The sequence below is a fragment of the Blennius ocellaris genome, assembly GCF_963422515.1.
Source record: "Blennius ocellaris genome assembly, contig: SCAFFOLD_178, whole genome shotgun sequence".
Lineage (NCBI taxonomy): Eukaryota > Metazoa > Chordata > Actinopteri > Blenniiformes > Blenniidae > Blennius > Blennius ocellaris.
Window position 1 is genome coordinate 35,001 of NW_027661939.1, and position 20,898 is coordinate 55,898.

The window sequence follows — 20,898 nt, forward strand, 5'->3', positions numbered from 1 at the left end:
GGAGGACGGGAGGAGAAATACCGCTGCTGCACTCGGTGTCACTCGGCTCCTGTCGGTTCTTCTTGGTTCCTCTCGTCTCCCCTCGGCTCCTCTCGGCTCCCCTCGGCTCCTCTCGGCTCCACTCGTCTCCCCTCGGCTCCCCTCGGCTCCCCTCGGTTCCTCTCGTCTCCCGTCGGCTCCACTCGGCTCCCCTCGGCTAACCTCGGCTCCACTCGGCTCCTCTCGGCTCCTCTCGGCTCCCGTCGGCCCTTCTTGGTTCCTCTCGGCTCCCCTCGGCTCCCCTCGCCTCCTCTCGGCTCCTCTCGGCTCCCCTCGGCTCCTCTCGTCTGCTGTCGGCCCTTCTTGGTTCCTCTCGGCTCCCCTCGGCTCCTCTCGGCTCCCCTCGGCTCCTCTCGGCTCCTGTCGGCCCTTCTTGGTTCCACTCGGCTCCCCCTCGGCTCCCCATCGGCTCCTCTCGGCTCCCGTCGGATCCACTCGGCTCCCCTCGGCTCCTCTCGGCTCCTCTCGGCTCCCCTCGGCTCCCCTCGGTTCCTCTCGGCTCCCCTCGTCTCCCCTCGGCTCCTCTCGGCTCCCCTCGGCTCCCCTCGTCTCCTCTCGGCTCCTCTCCGGACAGACCAGCTGCTGCAGTCTCGGTGGAGCTGAACCTGCTGTGACCGCGGAGGAAAGATGGCGGCTCCTGCTCTCTCCGGCCGGGCTGGTTCGGCGGGCAGCCTCGGGAACAGCCCCACCATGGCCGCGGGCAGGCTGCCGCACGGCGGCGGCGGCGGCGGCGTCGGGCCCGAGCTCGACTTCAGGTCGGCGGCCCGCATGGAGGACCTGAACCGCCTCATCCAGGAGTTCAGCAAACACGACCAGCGGGAGTACGACGACCAGCGGGCCCTGGAGATCCACACGGCCAAGGACTTCATCTTCTCCATGCTGGGTGAGCTGGGGGGGGGGGGGGGGGGGATCCGGGACCGAGCTGCGAGGGGAGGATGAGGATGAGAGGATGATGAGAGGAGGTTGAGGATGAGAGGAGGATGAGGATGAGAGGATGATGAGAGGAGGTTGAGGATGAGGGGAGGAGGAGGATGAGGGGAGGATGAGGATGAGAGGAAGATGAGGATGAGATGAGGATGAGAGGAAGATGAGGGGAGGTTGTTTTGTCTGTTTTTAGTTGTTTGTGTCGTTCTGAGGTTGTTTTGTCTGTTTTTAGTTGTTTGTGTCGTTGTGAGGTTGTTTTGTTTCTGTTTTTAGTTGTTTGTCGTCGTTCTGAGGTTGTTTTGTGTCTGTTTTTAGTTGTTTGTGTCGTTGTGAGGTTGTTTTGTTTCTGTTTTTAGTTGTTTGTCGTTGTGAGGTTGTTTTGTGTCTGATTTTAGTTGTTTGTCGTTGTGAGGTTGTTTTGTGTCTGTTTTTAGTTGTTTGTTGTCGTTCTGAGGTTGTTTTGTTTCTGTTTTTCGTTGTTTGTCGTTGTGAGGTTGTTTTGTCTGTTTTTAGTTATTTGTGTCGTTCTGAGGTTGTTTTGTGTCTGTTTTTAGTTGTTTGTGTCGTTGTGAGGTTGTTTTGTCTGTTTTTAGTTATTTGTGTCGTTCTGAGGTTGTTTTGTTTCTGTTTTTCGTTGTTTGTCGTTGTGAGGTTGTTTTGTGTCTGTTTTTAGTTGTTTGTGTCGTTGTGAGGTTGTTTTGTCTGTTTTTAGTTATTTGTGTCGTTCTGAGGTTGTTTTGTGTCTGTTTTTAGTTGTTTGTGTCGTTGTGAGGTTGTTTTGTTTCTGTTTTTAGTTGTTTGTCGTTGTGAGGTTGTTTTGTGTCTGATTTTAGTTGTTTGTCGTTGTGAGGTTGTTTTGTGTCTGTTTTTAGTTGTTTGTTGTCGTTCTGAGGTTGTTTTGTTTCTGTTTTTCGTTGTTTGTCGTTGTGAGGTTGTTTTGTGTCTGTTTTTAGTTGTTTGTGTCGTTGTGAGGTTGTTTTGTCTGTTTTTAGTTATTTGTGTCGTTCTGAGGTTGTTTTGTTTCTGTTTTTCGTTGTTTGTCGTTGTGAGGTTGTTTTGTGTCTGTTTTTAGTTGTTTGTGTCGTTGTGAGGTTGTTTTGTCTGTTTTTAGTTATTTGTGTCGTTGTGAGGTTGTTTTGTCTGTTTTTAGTTATTTGTGTCGTTGTGAGGTTGTTTTGTGTCTGTTTTTAGTTGTTTGTGTCGTTCTGAGGTTGTTTTGTGTCTGTTTTTAGTTGTTTGTGTCGTTGTGAGGTTGTTTTGTCTGTTTTTAGTTGTTTGTGTCGTTCTGAGGTTGTTTTGTCTGTTTTTAGTTGTTTGTCATCGTTCTGAGGTTGTTTTGTCTGTTTTTAGTTGTTTGTGTCATTGTGAGGTTGTTTTGTGTCTGTTTTTAGTTGTTTGTGTCGTTGTGAGGTTGTTTTGTTTCTGTTTTTAGTTGTTTGTCGTCGTTCTGAGGTTGTTTTGTGTCTGTTTTTAGTTGTTTGTCGTCGTTCTGAGGTTGTTTTGTCTGTTTTTAGTTGTTTGTCATCGTTCTGAGGTTGTTTTGTCTGTTTTTAGTTGTTTGTGTCGTTCTGAGGTTGTTTTGTCTGTTTTTAGTTGTTTGTCATCGTTCTGAGGTTGTTTTGTCTGGCTTTAGTTGTTTGTGTCATTGTGAGGTTGTTTTGTGTCTGTTTTTAGTTGTTTGTGTCGTTGTGAGGTTGTTTTGTTTCTGTTTTTAGTTGTTTGTTGTCGTTCTGAGGTTGTTTTGTTTCTGTTTTTAGTTGTTTGTCGTTGTGAGGTTGTTTTGTCTGTTTTTAGTTGTTTGTGTCGTTCTGAGGTTGTTTTGTTTCTGTTTTTAGTTGTTTGTCGTCGTTCTGAGGTTGTTTTGTCTGTTTTTAGTTGTTTGTCGTCGTTCTGAGGTTGTTTTGTCTGTTTTTAGTTGTTTGTCGTCGTTCTGAGGTTGTTTTGTCTGGTTTTAGTTGTTTGTGTCGTTCTGAGGTTGTTTTGTCTGTTTTTAGTTGTTTGTCGTCGTTCTGAGGTTGTTTTGTCTGGTTTTAGTTGTTTGTGTCGTTCTGAGGTTGTTTTGTCTGTTTTTAGTTGTTTGTCGTCGTTCTGAGGTTGTTTTGTTTCTGTTTTTAGTTATTTGTGTCGTTCTGAGGTTGTTTTGTCTGTTTTTAGTTGTTTGTCGTCGTTCTGAGGTTGTTTTGTCTGTTTTTAGTTGTTTGTGTCGTTCTGAGGTTGTTTTGTTTCTGTTTTTAGTTGTTTGTCGTCGTTGTGAGGTTGTTTTGTCTGTTTTTAGTTGTTTGTCGTCATTCTGAGGTTGTTTTGTTTCTGTTTTTAGTTGTTTGTCGTCGTTCTGAGGTTGTTTTGTCTGTTTTTAGTTGTTTGTGTCGTTGTGAGGTTGTTTTGTGTCTGTTTTTAGTTGTTTGTCGTCATTCTGAGGTTGTTTTGTTTCTGTTTTTAGTTGTTTGTCGTCGTTCTGAGGTTGTTTTGTTTCTGTTTTTAGTTGTTTGTCGTCGTTCTGAGGTTGTTTTGTCTGTTTTTAGTTGTTTGTGTCGTTCTGAGGTTGTTTTGTGTCTGTTTTTAGTTGTTTGTGTTGTTGTGAGGTTGTTTTGTTTCTGTTTTTAGTTGTTTGTAGTCGTTGTGAGGTTGTTTTGTCTGTTTTTAGTTGTTTGTCATCGTTCTGAGGTTGTTTTGTCTGTTTTTAGTTGTTTGTCATCGTTCTGAGGTTGTTTTGTCTGTTTTTAGTTGTTTGTGTCATTGTGAGGTTGTTTTGTGTCTGTTTTTAGTTGTTTGTGTCGTTGTGAGGTTGTTTTGTTTCTGTTTTTAGTTGTTTGTTGTCGTTCTGAGGTTGTTTTGTGTCTGTTTTTAGTTGTTTGTGTCGTTGTGAGGTTGTTTTGTTTCTGTTTTTAGTTGTTTGTCGTCGTTCTGAGGTTGTTTTGTCTGTTTTTAGTTGTTTGTCGTCGTTCTGAGGTTGTTTTGTCTGTTTTTAGTTGTTTGTGTCGTTCTGAGGTTGTTTTGTCTGTTTTTAGTTGTTTGTCATCGTTCTGAGGTTGTTTTGTCTGTTTTTAGTTGTTTGTCATTGTGAGGTTGTTTTGTGTCTGTTTTTAGTTGTTTGTGTCATTGTGAGGTTGTTTTGTGTCTGTTTTTAGTTGTTTGTGTTGTTGTGAGGTTGTTTTGTTTCTGTTTTTAGTTGTTTGTTGTCGTTCTGAGGTTGTTTTGTGTCTGTTTTTAGTTGTTTGTGTCGTTGTGAGGTTGTTTTGTTTCTGTTTTTAGTTGTTTGTCGTCGTTCTGAGGTTGTTTTGTCTGTTTTTAGTTGTTTGTCGTCGTTCTGAGGTTGTTTTGTCTGTTTTTAGTTGTTTGTGTCGTTCTGAGGTTGTTTTGTCTGTTTTTAGTTGTTTGTCATCGTTCTTAGGTTGTTTTGTCTGTTTTTAGTTGTTTGTCATTGTGAGGTTGTTTTGTGTCTGTTTTTAGTTGTTTGTGTCGTTGTGAGGTTGTTTTGTTTCTGTTTTTAGTTGTTTGTTGTCGTTCTGAGGTTGTTTTGTTTCTGTTTTTAGTTGTTTGTCGTCGTTCTGAGGTTGTTTTGTTTCTGTTTTTAGTTGTTTGTCGTTGTGAGGTTGTTTTGTTTCTGTTTTTAGTTGTTTGTGTCGTTCTGAGGTTGTTTTGTTTCTGTTTTTAGTTTTTTGTGTTGTTGTGAGGTTGTTTTGTTTCTGTTTTTAGTTGTTTGTCGTCATTCTGAGGTTTTTTTGTCTGTTTTTAGTTGTTTGTCGTCATTCTGAGGTTGTTTTGTTTCTGTTTTTAGTTGTTTGTCGTCGTTGTGAGGTTGTTTTGTCTGTTTTTAGTTGTTTGTGTCGTTGTGAGGTTGTTTTGTGTCTGTTTTTAGTTGTTTGTGTCGTTGTGAGGTTGTTTTGTGTCTGTTTTTAGTTGTTTATTTCGTTGTGAGGTTGTTTTGTGTCTGTTTTTAGTTGTTTGTGTCGTTGTGAGGTTGTTTTGTGTCTGTTTTTAGTTGTTTGTGTCGTTGTGAGGTTGTTTTGTGTCTGTTTTTAGTTGTTTGTGTCGTTGTGAGGTTGTTTTGTGTCTGTTTTTAGTTGTTTGTGTTGTTGTGAGGTTGTTTTGTTTCTGTTTTTAGTTGTTTGTCGTCGTTCTGAGGTTGTTTTGTGTCTGTTTTTAGTTGTTTGTGTCGTTGTGAGGTTGTTTTGTTTCTGTTTTTAGTTGTTTGTCATCGTTCTGAGGTTGTTTTGTCTGTTTTTAGTTGTTTGTCATCGTTCTGAGGTTGTTTTGTCTGTTTTTAGTTGTTTGTGTCGTTCTGAGGTTGTTTTGTCTGTTTTTAGTTGTTTGTCATCGTTCTGAGGTTGTTTTGTCTGTTTTTAGTTGTTTGTGTCATTGTGAGGTTGTTTTGTGTCTGTATTTATTGTTTGTGTCGTTATGAGGTTGTTTTGTTTCTGTTTTTAGTTGTTTGTTGTCGTTCTGAGGTTGTTTTGTTTCTGTTTTTAGTTGTTTGTCGTTGTGAGGTTGTTTTGTCTGTTTTTAGTTGTTTGTGTCGTTCTGAGGTTGTTTTGTTTCTGTTTTTAGTTGTTTGTCGTCGTTCTGAGGTTGTTTTGTCTGGTTTTAGTTGTTTGTGTCGTTCTGAGGTTGTTTTGTCTGTTTTTAGTTGTTTGTCGTCGTTCTGAGGTTGTTTTGTCTGTTTTTAGTTGTTTGTCGTCGTTCTGAGGTTGTTTTGTCTGTTTTTAGTTGTTTGTCGTCGTTCTGAGGTTGTTTTGTTTCTGTTTTTAGTTGTTTGTGTCGTTCTGAGGTTGTTTTGTTTCTGTTTTTAGTTGTTTGTCGTCGTTCTGAGGTTGTTTTGTCTGTTTTTAGTTGTTTGTCGTCGTTCTGAGGTTGTTTTGTCTGTTTTTAGTTGTTTGTCATCATTCTGAGGTTGTTTTGTTTCTGTTTTTAGTTGTTTGTCGTCGTTCTGAGGTTGTTTTGTTTCTGTTTTTTGTTGTTTGTGTCGTTGTGAGGTTGTTTTGTGTCTGTTTTTAGTTGTTTGTGTCGTTGTGAGGTTGTTTTGTTTGTTTTTAGTTGTTTGTCGTCGTTCTGAGATTGTTTTGTCTGGTTTTAGTTGTTTGTGTCGTTCTGAGGTTGTTTTGTCTGTTTTTAGTTGTTTGTGTCGTTCTGAGGTTGTTTTGTTTCTGTTTTTAGTTGTTTGTCGTCGTTCTGAGGTTGTTTTGTGTCTGTTTTTTGTTGTTTGTCGTCGTTCTGAGGTTGTTTTGTCTGTTTTTAGTTGTTTGTCGTCGTTCTGAGGTTGTTTTGTCTGTTTTTAGTTGTTTGTCGTCGTTCTGAGGTTGTTTTGTCTGTTTTTAGTTGTTTGTCGTCGTTCTGAGGTTGTTTTGTCTGTTTTTAGTTGTTTGTCGTCGTTCTGAGGTTGTTTTGTCTGTTTTTAGTTGTTTGTCATCGTTCTGAGGTTGTTTTGTCTGTTTTTAGTTGTTTGTGTCATTGTGAGGTTGTTTTGTGTCTGTTTTTAGTTGTTTGTGTCGTTGTGAGGTTGTTTTGTTTCTGTTTTTAGTTGTTTGTTGTCGTTCTGAGGTTGTTTTGTTTCTGTTTTTAGTTGTTTGTCGTTGTGAGGTTGTTTTGTCTGTTTTTAGTTGTTTGTGTCGTTCTGAGGTTGTTTTGTTTCTGTTTTTAGTTGTTTGTCGTCGTTCTGAGGTTGTTTTGTCTGTTTTTAGTTGTTTGTCGTCGTTCTGAGGTTGTTTTGTCTGTTTTTAGTTGTTTGTCGTCGTTCTGAGGTTGTTTTGTCTGGTTTTAGTTGTTTGTGTCGTTCTGAGGTTGTTTTGTCTGTTTTTAGTTGTTTGTCGTCGTTCTGAGGTTGTTTTGTCTGGTTTTAGTTGTTTGTGTCGTTCTGAGGTTGTTTTGTCTGTTTTTAGTTGTTTGTCGTCGTTCTGAGGTTGTTTTGTCTGTTTTTAGTTGTTTGTCGTCGTTCTGAGGTTGTTTTGTCTGTTTTTAGTTGTTTGTGTCGTTCTGAGGTTGTTTTGTTTCTGTTTTTAGTTGTTTGTCGTCGTTGTGAGGTTGTTTTGTCTGTTTTTAGTTGTTTGTCGTCATTCTGAGGTTGTTTTGTTTCTGTTTTTAGTTGTTTGTCGTCGTTCTGAGGTTGTTTTGTCTGTTTTTAGTTGTTTGTGTCGTTGTGAGGTTGTTTTGTGTCTGTTTTTAGTTGTTTGTCGTCATTCTGAGGTTGTTTTGTTTCTGTTTTTAGTTGTTTGTCGTCGTTCTGAGGTTGTTTTGTTTCTGTTTTTAGTTGTTTGTCGTCGTTTTGAGGTTGTTTTGTCTGTTTTTAGTTGTTTGTGTCGTTCTGAGGTTGTTTTGTGTCTGTTTTTAGTTGTTTGTGTTGTTGTGAGGTTGTTTTGTTTCTGTTTTTAGTTGTTTGTAGTCGTTGTGAGGTTGTTTTGTCTGTTTTTAGTTGTTTGTCATCGTTCTGAGGTTGTTTTGTCTGTTTTTAGTTGTTTGTCATCGTTCTGAGGTTGTTTTGTCTGTTTTTAGTTGTTTGTGTCATTGTGAGGTTGTTTTGTGTCTGTTTTTAGTTGTTTGTGTCGTTGTGAGGTTGTTTTGTTTCTGTTTTTAGTTGTTTGTTGTCGTTCTGAGGTTGTTTTGTGTCTGTTTTTAGTTGTTTGTGTCGTTGTGAGGTTGTTTTGTTTCTGTTTTTAGTTGTTTGTCGTCGTTCTGAGGTTGTTTTGTCTGTTTTTAGTTGTTTGTCGTCGTTCTGAGGTTGTTTTGTCTGTTTTTAGTTGTTTGTGTCGTTCTGAGGTTGTTTTGTCTGTTTTTAGTTGTTTGTCATCGTTCTGAGGTTGTTTTGTCTGTTTTTAGTTGTTTGTCATTGTGAGGTTGTTTTGTGTCTGTTTTTAGTTGTTTGTGTCATTGTGAGGTTGTTTTGTGTCTGTTTTTAGTTGTTTGTGTTGTTGTGAGGTTGTTTTGTTTCTGTTTTTAGTTGTTTGTTGTCGTTCTGAGGTTGTTTTGTGTCTGTTTTTAGTTGTTTGTGTCGTTGTGAGGTTGTTTTGTTTCTGTTTTTAGTTGTTTGTCGTCGTTCTGAGGTTGTTTTGTCTGTTTTTAGTTGTTTGTCGTCGTTCTGAGGTTGTTTTGTCTGTTTTTAGTTGTTTGTGTCGTTCTGAGGTTGTTTTGTCTGTTTTTAGTTGTTTGTCATCGTTCTTAGGTTGTTTTGTCTGTTTTTAGTTGTTTGTCATTGTGAGGTTGTTTTGTGTCTGTTTTTAGTTGTTTGTGTCGTTGTGAGGTTGTTTTGTTTCTGTTTTTAGTTGTTTGTTGTCGTTCTGAGGTTGTTTTGTTTCTGTTTTTAGTTGTTTGTCGTCGTTCTGAGGTTGTTTTGTTTCTGTTTTTAGTTGTTTGTCGTTGTGAGGTTGTTTTGTTTCTGTTTTTAGTTGTTTGTGTCGTTCTGAGGTTGTTTTGTTTCTGTTTTTAGTTTTTTGTGTTGTTGTGAGGTTGTTTTGTTTCTGTTTTTAGTTGTTTGTCGTCATTCTGAGGTTTTTTTGTCTGTTTTTAGTTGTTTGTCGTCATTCTGAGGTTGTTTTGTTTCTGTTTTTAGTTGTTTGTCGTCGTTGTGAGGTTGTTTTGTCTGTTTTTAGTTGTTTGTGTCGTTGTGAGGTTGTTTTGTGTCTGTTTTTAGTTGTTTGTGTCGTTGTGAGGTTGTTTTGTGTCTGTTTTTAGTTGTTTATTTCGTTGTGAGGTTGTTTTGTGTCTGTTTTTAGTTGTTTGTGTCGTTGTGAGGTTGTTTTGTGTCTGTTTTTAGTTGTTTGTGTCGTTGTGAGGTTGTTTTGTGTCTGTTTTTAGTTGTTTGTGTCGTTGTGAGGTTGTTTTGTGTCTGTTTTTAGTTGTTTGTGTTGTTGTGAGGTTGTTTTGTTTCTGTTTTTAGTTGTTTGTCGTCGTTCTGAGGTTGTTTTGTGTCTGTTTTTAGTTGTTTGTGTCGTTGTGAGGTTGTTTTGTTTCTGTTTTTAGTTGTTTGTCATCGTTCTGAGGTTGTTTTGTCTGTTTTTAGTTGTTTGTCATCGTTCTGAGGTTGTTTTGTCTGTTTTTAGTTGTTTGTGTCGTTCTGAGGTTGTTTTGTCTGTTTTTAGTTGTTTGTCATCGTTCTGAGGTTGTTTTGTCTGTTTTTAGTTGTTTGTGTCATTGTGAGGTTGTTTTGTGTCTGTATTTATTGTTTGTGTCGTTATGAGGTTGTTTTGTTTCTGTTTTTAGTTGTTTGTTGTCGTTCTGAGGTTGTTTTGTTTCTGTTTTTAGTTGTTTGTCGTTGTGAGGTTGTTTTGTCTGTTTTTAGTTGTTTGTGTCGTTCTGAGGTTGTTTTGTTTCTGTTTTTAGTTGTTTGTCGTCGTTCTGAGGTTGTTTTGTCTGGTTTTAGTTGTTTGTGTCGTTCTGAGGTTGTTTTGTCTGTTTTTAGTTGTTTGTCGTCGTTCTGAGGTTGTTTTGTCTGTTTTTAGTTGTTTGTCGTCGTTCTGAGGTTGTTTTGTCTGTTTTTAGTTGTTTGTCGTCGTTCTGAGGTTGTTTTGTTTCTGTTTTTAGTTGTTTGTGTCGTTCTGAGGTTGTTTTGTTTCTGTTTTTAGTTGTTTGTCGTCGTTCTGAGGTTGTTTTGTCTGTTTTTAGTTGTTTGTCGTCGTTCTGAGGTTGTTTTGTCTGTTTTTAGTTGTTTGTCATCATTCTGAGGTTGTTTTGTTTCTGTTTTTAGTTGTTTGTCGTCGTTCTGAGGTTGTTTTGTTTCTGTTTTTTGTTGTTTGTGTCGTTGTGAGGTTGTTTTGTGTCTGTTTTTAGTTGTTTGTGTCGTTGTGAGGTTGTTTTGTCTGTTTTTAGTTGTTTGTCGTCGTTCTGAGATTGTTTTGTCTGGTTTTAGTTGTTTGTGTCGTTCTGAGGTTGTTTTGTCTGTTTTTAGTTGTTTGTGTCGTTCTGAGGTTGTTTTGTTTCTGTTTTTAGTTGTTTGTCGTCGTTCTGAGGTTGTTTTGTGTCTGTTTTTTGTTGTTTGTCGTCGTTCTGAGGTTGTTTTGTCTGTTTTTAGTTGTTTGTCGTCGTTCTGAGGTTGTTTTGTCTGTTTTTAGTTGTTTGTCGTCGTTCTGAGGTTGTTTTGTCTGTTTTTAGTTGTTTGTCGTCGTTCTGAGGTTGTTTTGTCTGTTTTTAGTTGTTTGTCGTCGTTCTGAGGTTGTTTTGTCTGGTTTTAGTTGTTTGTGTCGTTCTGAGGTTGTTTTGTCTGTTTTTAGTTGTTTGTCGTCGTTCTGAGGTTGTTTTGTTTCTGTTTTTAGTTGTTTGTCGTCGTTCTGAGGTTGTTTTGTTTCTGTTTTTAGTTATTTGTGTCGTTCTGAGGTTGTTTTGTTTCTGTTTTTAGATGTTTGTCGTCGTTCTGAGGTTGTTTTGTTTCTGTTTTTAGATGTTTGTCGTCGTTGTGAGGTTGTTTTGTCTGTTTTTAGTTGTTTGTCGTCGTTCTGAGGTTGTTTTGTCTGTTTTTAGTTGTTTGTGTCGTTGTGAGGTTGTTTTGTGTCTGTTTTTAGTTGTTTGTCGTCATTCTGAGGTTGTTTTGTTTCTGTTTTTAGTTGTTTGTCGTCGTTCTGAGGTTGTTTTGTTTCTGTTTTTAGTTGTTTGTCGTCGTTCTGAGGTTGTTTTGTCTGTTTTTAGTTGTTTGTGTCGTTCTGAGGTTGTTTTGTGTCTGTTTTTAGTTGTTTGTGTCGTTGTGAGGTTGTTTTGTTTGTTTTTAGTTGTTTGTCGTCGTTCTGAGATTGTTTTGTCTGGTTTTAGTTGTTTGTGTCGTTCTGAGGTTGTTTTGTCTGTTTTTAGTTGTTTGTCGTCGTTCTGAGGTTGTTTTGTCTGTTTTTAGTTGTTTGTGTCGTTCTGAGGTTGTTTTGTTTCTGTTTTTAGTTGTTTGTCGTCGTTCTGAGGTTGTTTTGTGTCTGTTTTTTGTTGTTTGTCGTCGTTCTGAGGTTGTTTTGTCTGTTTTTAGTTGTTTGTCGTCGTTCTGAGGTTGTTTTGTCTGTTTTTAGTTGTTTGTCATCGTTCTGAGGTTGTTTTGTCTGTTTTTAGTTGTTTGTCATTGTTCTGAGGTTGTTTTGTCTGTTTTTAGTTGTTTGTGTCATTGTGAGGTTGTTTTGTGTCTGTTTTTAGTTGTTTGTGTCGTTGTGAGGTTGTTTTGTTTCTGTTTTTAGTTGTTTGTTGTCATTCTGAGGTTGTTTTGTGTCTGTTTTTAGTTGTTTGTGTCGTTGTGAGGTTGTTTTGTTTCTGTTTTTAGTTGTTTGTCGTCGTTCTGAGGTTGTTTTGTCTGTTTTTAGTTGTTTGTCGTCGTTCTGAGGTTGTTTTGTCTGTTTTTAGTTGTTTGTGTCGTTCTGAGGTTGTTTTGTCTGTTTTTAGTTGTTTGTCATCGTTCTGAGGTTGTTTTGTCTGTTTTTAGTTGTTTGTCATTGTGAGGTTGTTTTGTGTCTGTTTTTAGTTGTTTGTGTCATTGTGAGGTTGTTTTGTGTCTGTTTTTAGTTGTTTGTGTTGTTGTGAGGTTGTTTTGTTTCTGTTTTTAGTTGTTTGTTGTCGTTCTGAGGTTGTTTTGTGTCTGTTTTCAGTTGTTTGTGTCGTTGTGAGGTTGTTTTGTTTCTGTTTTTAGTTGTTTGTCGTCGTTCTGAGGTTGTTTTGTCTGTTTTTAGTTGTTTGTGTCATTGTGAGGTTGTTTTGTGTCTGTTTTTAGTTGTTTGTGTTGTTGTGAGGTTGTTTTGTTTCTGTTTTTAGTTGTTTGTTGTCGTTCTGAGGTTGTTTTGTGTCTGTTTTTAGTTGTTTGTGTCGTTGTGAGGTTGTTTTGTTTCTGTTTTTAGTTGTTTGTCGTCGTTCTGAGGTTGTTTTGTCTGTTTTTAGTTGTTTGTCGTCGTTCTGAGGTTGTTTTGTCTGTTTTTAGTTGTTTGTGTCGTTCTGAGGTTGTTTTGTCTGTTTTTAGTTGTTTGTCATCGTTATTAGGTTGTTTTGTCTGTTTTTAGTTGTTTGTCATTGTGAGGTTGTTTTGTTTCTGTTTTTAGTTGTTTGTCGTCGTTCTGAGGTTGTTTTGTTTCTGTTTTTAGTTGTTTGTCGTTGTGAGGTTGTTTTGTTTCTGTTTTTAGTTGTTTGTGTCGTTCTGAGGTTGTTTTGTTTCTGTTTTTAGTTTTTTGTGTTGTTGTGAGGTTGTTTTGTTTCTGTTTTTAGTTGTTTGTCGTCATTCTGAGGTTGTTTTGTCTGTTTTTAGTTGTTTGTCGTCATTCTGAGGTTGTTTTGTTTCTGTTTTTAGTTGTTTGTCGTCGTTCTGAGGTTGTTTTGTCTGTTTTTAGTTGTTTGTGTCGTTGTGAGGTTGTTTTGTGTCTGTTTTTAGTTGTTTGTGTCGTTGTGAGGTTGTTTTGTGTCTGTTTTTAGTTGTTTGTGTCGTTGTGAGGTTGTTTTGTGTCTGTTTTTAGTTGTTTGTCATCGTTCTGAGGTTGTTTTGTCTGTTTTTAGTTGTTTGTCATCGTTCTGAGGTTGTTTTGTCTGTTTTTAGTTGTTTGTGTCGTTCTGAGGTTGTTTTGTCTGTTTTTAGTTGTTTGTCATCGTTCTGAGGTTGTTTTGTCTGTTTTTAGTTGTTTGTGTCATTGTGAGGTTGTTTTGTGTCTGTATTTATTGTTTGTGTCGTTATGAGGTTGTTTTGTTTCTGTTTTTAGTTGTTTGTTGTCGTTCTGAGGTTGTTTTGTTTCTGTTTTTAGTTGTTTGTCGTTGTGAGGTTGTTTTGTCTGTTTTTAGTTGTTTGTGTCGTTCTGAGGTTGTTTTGTTTCTGTTTTTAGTTGTTTGTCGTCGTTCTGAGGTTGTTTTGTCTGGTTTTAGTTGTTTGTGTCGTTCTGAGGTTGTTTTGTCTGTTTTTAGTTGTTTGTCGTCGTTCTGAGGTTGTTTTGTCTGTTTTTAGTTGTTTGTCGTCGTTCTGAGGTTGTTTTGTTTCTGTTTTTAGTTGTTTGTGTCGTTCTGAGGTTGTTTTGTTTCTGTTTTTAGTTGTTTGTCGTCGTTCTGAGGTTGTTTTGTCTGTTTTTAGTTGTTTGTCGTCGTTCTGAGGTTGTTTTGTCTGTTTTTAGTTGTTTGTCGTCATTCTGAGGTTGTTTTGTTTCTGTTTTTAGTTGTTTGTCGTCGTTCTGAGGTTGTTTTGTTTCTGTTTTTTGTTGTTTGTGTCGTTGTGAGGTTGTTTTGTGTCTGTTTTTAGTTGTTTGTGTCGTTGTGAGGTTGTTTTGTTTGTTTTTAGTTGTTTGTCGTCGTTCTGAGATTGTTTTGTCTGGTTTTAGTTGTTTGTGTCGTTCTGAGGTTGTTTTGTCTGTTTTTAGTTGTTTGTGTCGTTCTGAGGTTGTTTTGTTTCTGTTTTTAGTTGTTTGTCGTCGTTCTGAGGTTGTTTTGTGTCTGTTTTTTGTTGTTTGTCGTCGTTCTGAGGTTGTTTTGTCTGTTTTTAGTTGTTTGTCGTCGTTCTGAGGTTGTTTTGTCTGTTTTTAGTTGTTTGTCGTCGTTCTGAGGTTGTTTTGTCTGTTTTTAGTTGTTTGTCGTCGTTCTGAGGTTGTTTTGTCTGGTTTTAGTTGTTTGTGTCGTTCTGAGGTTGTTTTGTCTGTTTTTAGTTGTTTGTCGTCGTTCTGAGGTTGTTTTGTTTCTGTTTTTAGTTATTTGTGTCGTTCTGAGGTTGTTTTGTCTGTTTTTAGTTGTTTGTGTCGTTCTGAGGTTGTTTTGTTTCTGTTTTTAGTTGTTTGTGTCGTTCTGAGGTTGTTTTGTGTCTGTTTTTAGTTGTTTGTGTCGTTGTGAGGTTGTTTTGTTTGTTTTTAGTTGTTTGTCGTCGTTCTGAGATTGTTTTGTCTGGTTTTAGTTGTTTGTGTCGTTCTGAGGTTGTTTTGTCTGTTTTTAGTTGTTTGTCGTCGTTCTGAGGTTGTTTTGTCTGTTTTTAGTTGTTTGTCGTCGTTCTGAGGTTGTTTTGTCTGTTTTTAGTTGTTTGTCGTCGTTCTGAGGTTGTTTTGTCTGGTTTTAGTTGTTTGTGTCGTTCTGAGGTTGTTTTGTCTGTTTTTAGTTGTTTGTCGTCGTTCTGAGGTTGTTTTGTTTCTGTTTTTAGTTATTTGTGTCGTTCTGAGGTTGTTTTGTCTGTTTTTAGTTGTTTGTGTCGTTCTGAGGTTGTTTTGTTTCTGTTTTTAGTTGTTTGTGTCGTTCTGAGGTTGTTTTGTGTCTGTTTTTAGTTGTTTGTGTCGTTGTGAGGTTGTTTTGTTTGTTTTTAGTTGTTTGTCGTCGTTCTGAGATTGTTTTGTCTGGTTTTAGTTGTTTGTGTCGTTCTGAGGTTGTTTTGTCTGTTTTTAGTTGTTTGTCGTCGTTCTGAGGTTGTTTTGTCTGTTTTTAGTTGTTTGTGTCGTTCTGAGGTTGTTTTGTTTCTGTTTTTAGTTGTTTGTCGTCGTTCTGAGGTTGTTTTGTGTCTGTTTTTTGTTGTTTGTCGTCGTTCTGAGGTTGTTTTGTCTGTTTTTAGTTGTTTGTCGTCGTTCTGAGGTTGTTTTGTCTGGTTTTAGTTGTTTGTGTCGTTCTGAGGTTGTTTTGTCTGTTTTTAGTTGTTTGTCGTCGTTCTGAGGTTGTTTTGTCTGGTTTTAGTTGTTTGTGTCGTTCTGAGGTTGTTTTGTCTGTTTTTAGTTGTTTGTCGTCGTTCTGAGGTTGTTTTGTTTCTGTTTTTAGTTATTTGTGTCGTTCTGAGGTTGTTTTGTCTGTTTTTAGTTGTTTGTGTCGTTCTGAGGTTGTTTTGTTTCTGTTTTTAGTTGTTTGTCGTCGTTGTGAGGTTGTTTTGTCTGTTTTTAGTTGTTTGTCGTCATTCTGAGGTTGTTTTGTTTCTGTTTTTAGTTGTTTGTCGTCGTTCTGAGGTTGTTTTGTCTGTTTTTAGTTGTTTGTGTCGTTGTGAGGTTGTTTTGTGTCTGTTTTTAGTTGTTTGTCGTCATTCTGAGGTTGTTTTGTTTCTGTTTTTAGTTGTTTGTCGTCGTTCTGAGGTTGTTTTGTTTCTGTTTTTAGTTGTTTGTCGTCGTTCTGAGGTTGTTTTGTCTGTTTTTAGTTGTTTGTGTCGTTCTGAGGTTGTTTTGTGTCTGTTTTTAGTTGTTTGTGTCGTTGTGAGGTTGTTTTGTTTCTGTTTTAATTGTTTGTCGTCGTTGTGAGGTTGTTTTGTCTGTTTTTAGTTGTTTGTCATCGTTCTGAGGTTGTTTTGTCTGTTTTTAGTTGTTTGTGTCGTTCTGAGGTTGTTTTGTCTGTTTTTAGTTGTTTGTCATCGTTCTGAGGTTGTTTTGTCTGTTTTTAGTTGTTTGTGTCATTGTGAGGTTGTTTTGTGTCTGTTTTTAGTTGTTTGTGTCGTTGTGAGGTTGTTTTGTTTCTGTTTTTAGATGTTTGTTGTCGTTCTGAGGTTGTTTTGTGTCTGTTTTTAGTTGTTTGTGTCGTTGTGAGGTTGTTTTGTTTCTGTTTTTAGTTGTTTGTCGTCGTTCTGAGGTTGTTTTGTCTGTTTTTAGTTGTTTGTCGTCGTTCTGAGGTTGTTTTGTCTGTTTTTAGTTGTTTGTGTCGTTCTGAGGTTGTTTTGTCTGTTTTTAGTTGTTTGTCATCGTTCTGAGGTTGTTTTGTCTGTTTTTAGTTGTTTGTCATTGTGAGGTTGTTTTGTGTCTGTTTGTAGTTGTTTGTGTCATTGTGAGGTTGTTTTGTGTCTGTTTTTAGTTGTTTGTGTCGTTGTGAGGTTGTTTTGTTTCTGTTTTTAGTTGTTTGTTGTCGTTCTGAGGTTGTTTTGTTTCTGTTTTTAGTTGTTTGTCGTCGTTCTGAGGTTGTTTTGTTTCTGTTTTTAGTTGTTTGTCGTTGTGAGGTTGTTTTGTTTCTGTTTTTAGTTGTTTGTGTCGTTGTGAGGTTGTTTTGTTTCTGTTTTTAGTTGTTTGTCATCGTTCTGAGGTTGTTTTGTTTCTGTTTTTAGTTGTTTGTGTTGTTGTGAGGTTGTTTTGTTTCTGTTTTTAGTTGTTTGTCGTCATTCTGAGGTTGTTTTGTCTGTTTTTAGTTGTTTGTCGTCATTCTGAGGTTGTTTTGTTTCTGTTTTTAGTTGTTTGTCGTCGTTCTGAGGTTGTTTTGTCTGTTTTTAGTTGTTTGTGTCGTTCTGAGGTTGTATTGTGTCTGTTTTTAGTTGTTTGTGTCGTTGTGAGGTTGTTTTGTGTCTGTTTTTAGTTGTTTGTGTCGTTCTGAGGTTGTTTTGTGTCTGTTTTTAGTTGTTTGTGTCGTTGTGAGGTTGTTTTGTGTCTGTTTTTAGTTGTTTGTCGTCGTTCTGAGGTTGTTTTGTGTCTGTTTTTAGTTGTTTGTCGTCGTTCTGAGGTTGTTTTGTGTCTGTTTTTAGTTGTTTGTGTCGTTGTGAGGTTGTTTTGTTTCTGTTTTTAGTTGTTTGTGTCGTTGTGAGGTTGTTTTGTCTGTTTTTAGTTGTTTGTCATCGTTCTGAGGTTGTTTTGTCTGTTTTTAGTTGTTTGTGTCGTTCTGAGGTTGTTTTGTCTGTTTTTAGTTGTTTGTCATCGTTCTGAGGTTGTTTTATCTGTTTTTAGTTGTTTGTGTCATTGTGAGGTTGTTTTGTGTCTGTTTTTAGTTGTTTGTGTCATTGTGAGGTTGTTTTGTTTCTGTTTTTAGTTGTTTGTCGTTGTGAGGTTGTTTTGTCTGTTTTTAGTTGTTTGTGTCGTTCTGAGGTTGTTTTGTTTCTGTTTTTAGTTGTTTGTCGTCGTTCTGAGGTTGTTTTGTCTGTTTTTAGTTGTTTGTCGTCGTTCTGAGGTTGTTTTGTCTGTTTTTAGTTGTTTGTGTCGTTGTGAGGTTGTTTTGTGTCTGTTTTTAGTTGTTTGTGTCGTTGTGAGGTTGTTTTGTTTGTTTTTAGTTGTTTGTCGTCGTTCTGAGGTTGTTTTGTCTGGTTTTAGTTGTTTGTGTCGTTCTGAGGTTGTTTTGTCTGTTTTTAGTTGTTTGTCGTCGTTCTGAGGTTGTTTTGTCTGTTTTTAGTTGTTTGTGTCGTTCTGAGGTTGTTTTGTTTCTGTTTTTAGTTGTTTGTCGTCGTTCTGAGGTTGTTTTGTGTCTGTTTTTTGTTGTTTGTCGTCGTTCTGAGGTTGTTTTGTTTCTGTTTTTAGTTGTTTGTCGTCGTTCTGAGGTTGTTTTGTGTCTGTTTTTTGTTGTTTGTGTCGTTCTGAGGTTGTTTTGTCTGTTTTTAGTTGTTTGTTATCGTTCTGAGGTTGTTTTGTCTGTTTTTAGTTGTTTGTCGTCGTTCTGAGGTTGTTTTGTTTCTGTTTTTAGTTGTTTGTCGTTGTGAGGTTGTTTTGTGTCTGTTTTTAGTTGTTTGTGTCGTTGTGAGGTTGTTTTGTTTGTTTTTAGTTGTTTGTGTCGTTGTGAGGTTTTTTGCTTCTATTTCTGTTTTGTTGTTTTTTGTCTGTTGGTGTTTATTGTTGTGTTGTTTGTGTCTCTGTAGTTTGGTGTCGTTCTGTGGTTGGTTTTCATCTCTATGGAGTTGTTTACACCGTACCATGCTATACCCTACCATACCTTACTGTATCTTACTGTTCCGTACTGTACAGTAAGGTACAGTGCAGTATGGTACGGTCCAGTAAGGTATGGTAGGGTACAGTTAGGTATGGTACCTCTTGTACCAGGAACAAGGACTCAGTCTCCACCTTAAGGAGTCCATCAGACTCTCTGCTGTCCCCTGGTGTCTTCAAACTCATGGTGTCTCTTACCTGTTTGTCCACATGTCTGTCCTGTGTCCTGACCGAGTGTCCCTCCTCGTCCCCCCCCCCCCCCCCCGTCCCCCGTCCCCAGGCATGGTCCAGAAGCTGGACCAGAAGCTCCCGGTGGCCAACGAGTACCTGCTGCTGTCGGGCGGGGTGCGCGAGGGCGTGGTGGACATGGACCTGGACGAGCTGGGCGTCCTGGCGCGCGGCGCCGACTACGACATGGACTTCACCCTGCTGGTGCCGGCGCTCAAGCTGCACGACCGCAACCAGCCGGTGACGCTGGACATGCGGCACTCGGCGCTGGGCCACTCCTGGCTCAGCCTGCGGCTGTTCGACGAGGCCACCATCGCCCGCTGGCGCGACTGCTGCACCGTGGTGGAGCACCCCGCCGGCGCGCCCGGCGCCGCCAACTTCTTCTTCTCGCCCACGCTGGTGGCCGACTGGTTCCACCGCGCCGTGGCCCTGGTGCTGCTGGAGGCGCAGCGCAAGCCGCAGCGCGGCGTGCCGCGGGTGGAGCGGGTGGAGCGCGGCGGCACGGTGGTGTCGGTGGTGCTGGGCGTGGGCGGCAGCCGCGTGCTGTACGACGTGGTGCCGGTGGTGTCCTTCAAGGGCTGGCCCGCCGTGGCGCAGGGCTGGCTGATGGAGAACCACTTCTGGGACGGCAAGATCACGGAGGAGGAGGTGATCAGCGGCTTCTACCTGCTGCCCGCCTGCTCGCGGCGCGGCCGCCGGGAGAACGAGTGGCGGCTGTCGTTCGCCCGCAGCGAGGTGCAGCTGAAGAAGTGCATCTCGCCGGGCCTCATGCAGGCGTACCAGGCCTGCAAGGCGCTGGTGGCGCGGCTGCTGGCGCGGCCCAAGGCGGTGGGGCCCTACCACCTGCGCAGCGTCATGCTGTGGGCGTGCGACCGCCTGCCCGCCGCCTACCTGGGCCGCGACGAGCTGGCCGCCCACTTCCTGCTGGGCCTGGTGGACGACCTGCAGCACTGCCTGGTGAGCAAGGCGTGTCCCAACTACTTCATCCCGCAGTGCAACATGCTGGAGCAGCTGTCGGACGAGGCGGCGGCGCTGCACGCCCGCCAGCTGTCCTCGCTGCGCTCCGACCCCGCCGAGCACCTGCGCACCACCATCGAGCACGCCAAGGCCGCCAGCCGGCTGACGCTGGAGGTGCAGTGGCGGGGCGGCGCCGGGGGCGGGGGCGGCGGCGCCAACGCCAACCCGCCGTCGCCGCAGTCGGACGCCGGCGGCGAGAGCCAGCCCGACGACCGGCTGGCCAAGAAGCTGCAGCAGCTGGTGACGGAGAACCCGGGCAAGTCCATCTCCGTCTTCATCAACCCGGACGACGTGACGCGGCCGCACTTCCGCATCGACGACAAGTTCTTCTGAGGCCCCGCCCCCTTCCCGCCCCGCCCCGCCCCATTCCATTCCACAGCCACAGGGTGTTTATCGGCTCGCCGTCGCCGCCTGCTGTTGCCTTGAACACATAGATATAAAACACTAGAAGCCTCCAGTGCCGCCATCTTGGAGAGGTCTACCTCTGGGGCTCAACATGACGATCCTAGAAGATCCACTAGAACACTGGTAGCTCGCTTGCTAGCCCCCCCTGGAAGACCCCCCCCCCCCCCCCCCCCCCCCCCAATAATTTTTCCATGAGGTTTCCACAGGATAGAGCTTCTCCTCAGCTTTAAAATGAGGTACTACTTGTGTTGCTATAGTAACGAACAAGAGAGCTACACATGTTCTAGTGGATGTTCTGGCCTGGGATCGAGCAGGAGACCTCTCCAAGATGGCGGCCAGGAGGCTCAAAGCAGGAGACCTCTCCAAGATGGCGGCCAGGAGGCTCAAAGCAGGAGACCTCTCCAAGATGGCGGCGCCAGAGGCACGAGCAGGAGACCTCTCCAAGATGGCGACCATCGCACCATCTAAGTGTTTTACATCTATGCTTGCAGCGGTGGGTTTTTACCCAGAAGGCCTAGCAGGTCTGCCCTCAGAGCCAATCCAACGCTTCCTTTTTTTTACCCCCTCCCTCTTAAGCCACGCCCCTTTCCTGTGTTTCTGTCCACTTGCCTTATTGTTTTGCCTCCAGAGGACGACTTTGTGAAAGAAGGGACGGTCTGACGGTGGACTCTGCCTCTGCACCCCCCCTCCCCCACCCACCCCCCCCCCAACCACCGGGGCCCCGCCCCCTCCCCCCGATGGTACTAAGGTCCTAGAGACACTAACTGTAAATAGAAGTGACGTAGTTGAAGACAAACTGACAATTACTTTGAACTTTTTCTCTAATTTTGCACAGAATGTAAAAAACACTTGTTTCCTCCTGACGGTGGCGCCGGAGCACGGGTGGAGTCACCCTGTCCTCCTGGACGGGTGGGGTCACCCCGTCCTCCTGACGGTGGGACGGGTGGGGTCACCCCGTCCTCCTGATGGTGGGAGAGGTGGAGTCACCCGTCCTCCTGGACGGGTGGAGTTACCCCGTCCTCCTGACGGTGTCACACCCCGGTACTACGTCACGTCACCGCTGCTCAGAAGACTCGTCAGGAAGTACTCTGATTACAGTTACTGCCTCTCATGAGTACACTGACCTGCTGCCGTGAGTGTTTATGTCTCACATCAGGTCTTAAAGCGACAGACACATTTACATCAGGTCTTAAAGAGACAGACACATTTACATCAGCTCTTAAAGTGACAGACACATTTACATCAGGTCTTAAAGAGACAGACACGTATTTACATCAGGTCTTAAAGCGACAGACACATTTACATCAGCTCTTAAAGTGACAGACACATTTACATCAGCTCTTAAAGCGACAGACACGTATTTACATCAGGTCTTAAAGAGACAGACACATTTACATCAGCTCTTAAAGCGACAGACACATTTACATCAGCTCTTAAAGTGACAGACACATTTACATCAGGTCTTAAAGCGACAGACACATTTACATCAGCTCTTAAAGTGACAGACACATTTACATCAGCTCTTAAAGCGACAGACACGTATTTACATCAGGTCTTAAAGAGACAGACACATTTACATCAGCTCTTAAAGCGACAGACACATTTACATCAGCTCTTAAAGTGACAGACACATTTACATCAGCTCCTAAAGTGACAGACACGTATTTACATCAGGTCTTAAAGCGACAGACACGTATTTACATCAGCTCTTAAAGTGACAGACACATATTTACATCAGCTCTTAAAGTGACAGACACATATTTACATCAGCTCTTTAAGCGACAGACACATATTTAAATCAGCTCTTAAA

At 41.0% G+C, this 20,898-nt stretch overlaps 2 protein-coding genes across 2 annotated transcripts in view; one reads left to right on the forward strand and one right to left on the reverse strand.

The window, feature by feature from the left end:
* The window catches only part of LOC308148559 (presenilin-associated rhomboid-like protein, mitochondrial), a 6,643-nt gene extending 6,200 nt beyond the window's left edge, over nt 1-443 (reverse strand). Inside the window, exon 1 of the mRNA XM_080522033.1 lies at nt 1-443. This exon is cut by the window's left edge and continues 137 nt beyond it. The gene's annotated coding sequence lies outside the window, so the exon portion shown is untranslated.
* Nucleotides 444-625: 182 nt separating this feature from the next.
* LOC308148558 (nucleotidyltransferase MB21D2) lies at nt 626-19,223 on the forward strand. Its single transcript, XM_080522032.1, has 2 exons — nt 626-922; nt 17,719-19,223. The coding sequence occupies exons 1-2, from the start codon at nt 667-669 to the stop codon at nt 19,014-19,016; spliced, it is 1,554 nt and encodes a 517-aa protein (XP_080378158.1). The 5' UTR covers nt 626-666; the 3' UTR covers nt 19,017-19,223.
* Nucleotides 19,224-20,898: the final 1,675 nt, after the last annotated feature.

Coding starts and splice junctions, on each gene's coding strand:
- LOC308148558 (XM_080522032.1), top strand. CDS start 667: ATGGCGGCTCCTGCTCTCTCCGGCCGGGCTGGTTCGGCGGGCAGCCTC. Junction 923..17,718: donor CTTCATCTTCTCCATGCTGG/GTGAGCTGGGGG, acceptor CCCCGTCCCCAG/GCATGGTCCAGAAGCTGGAC.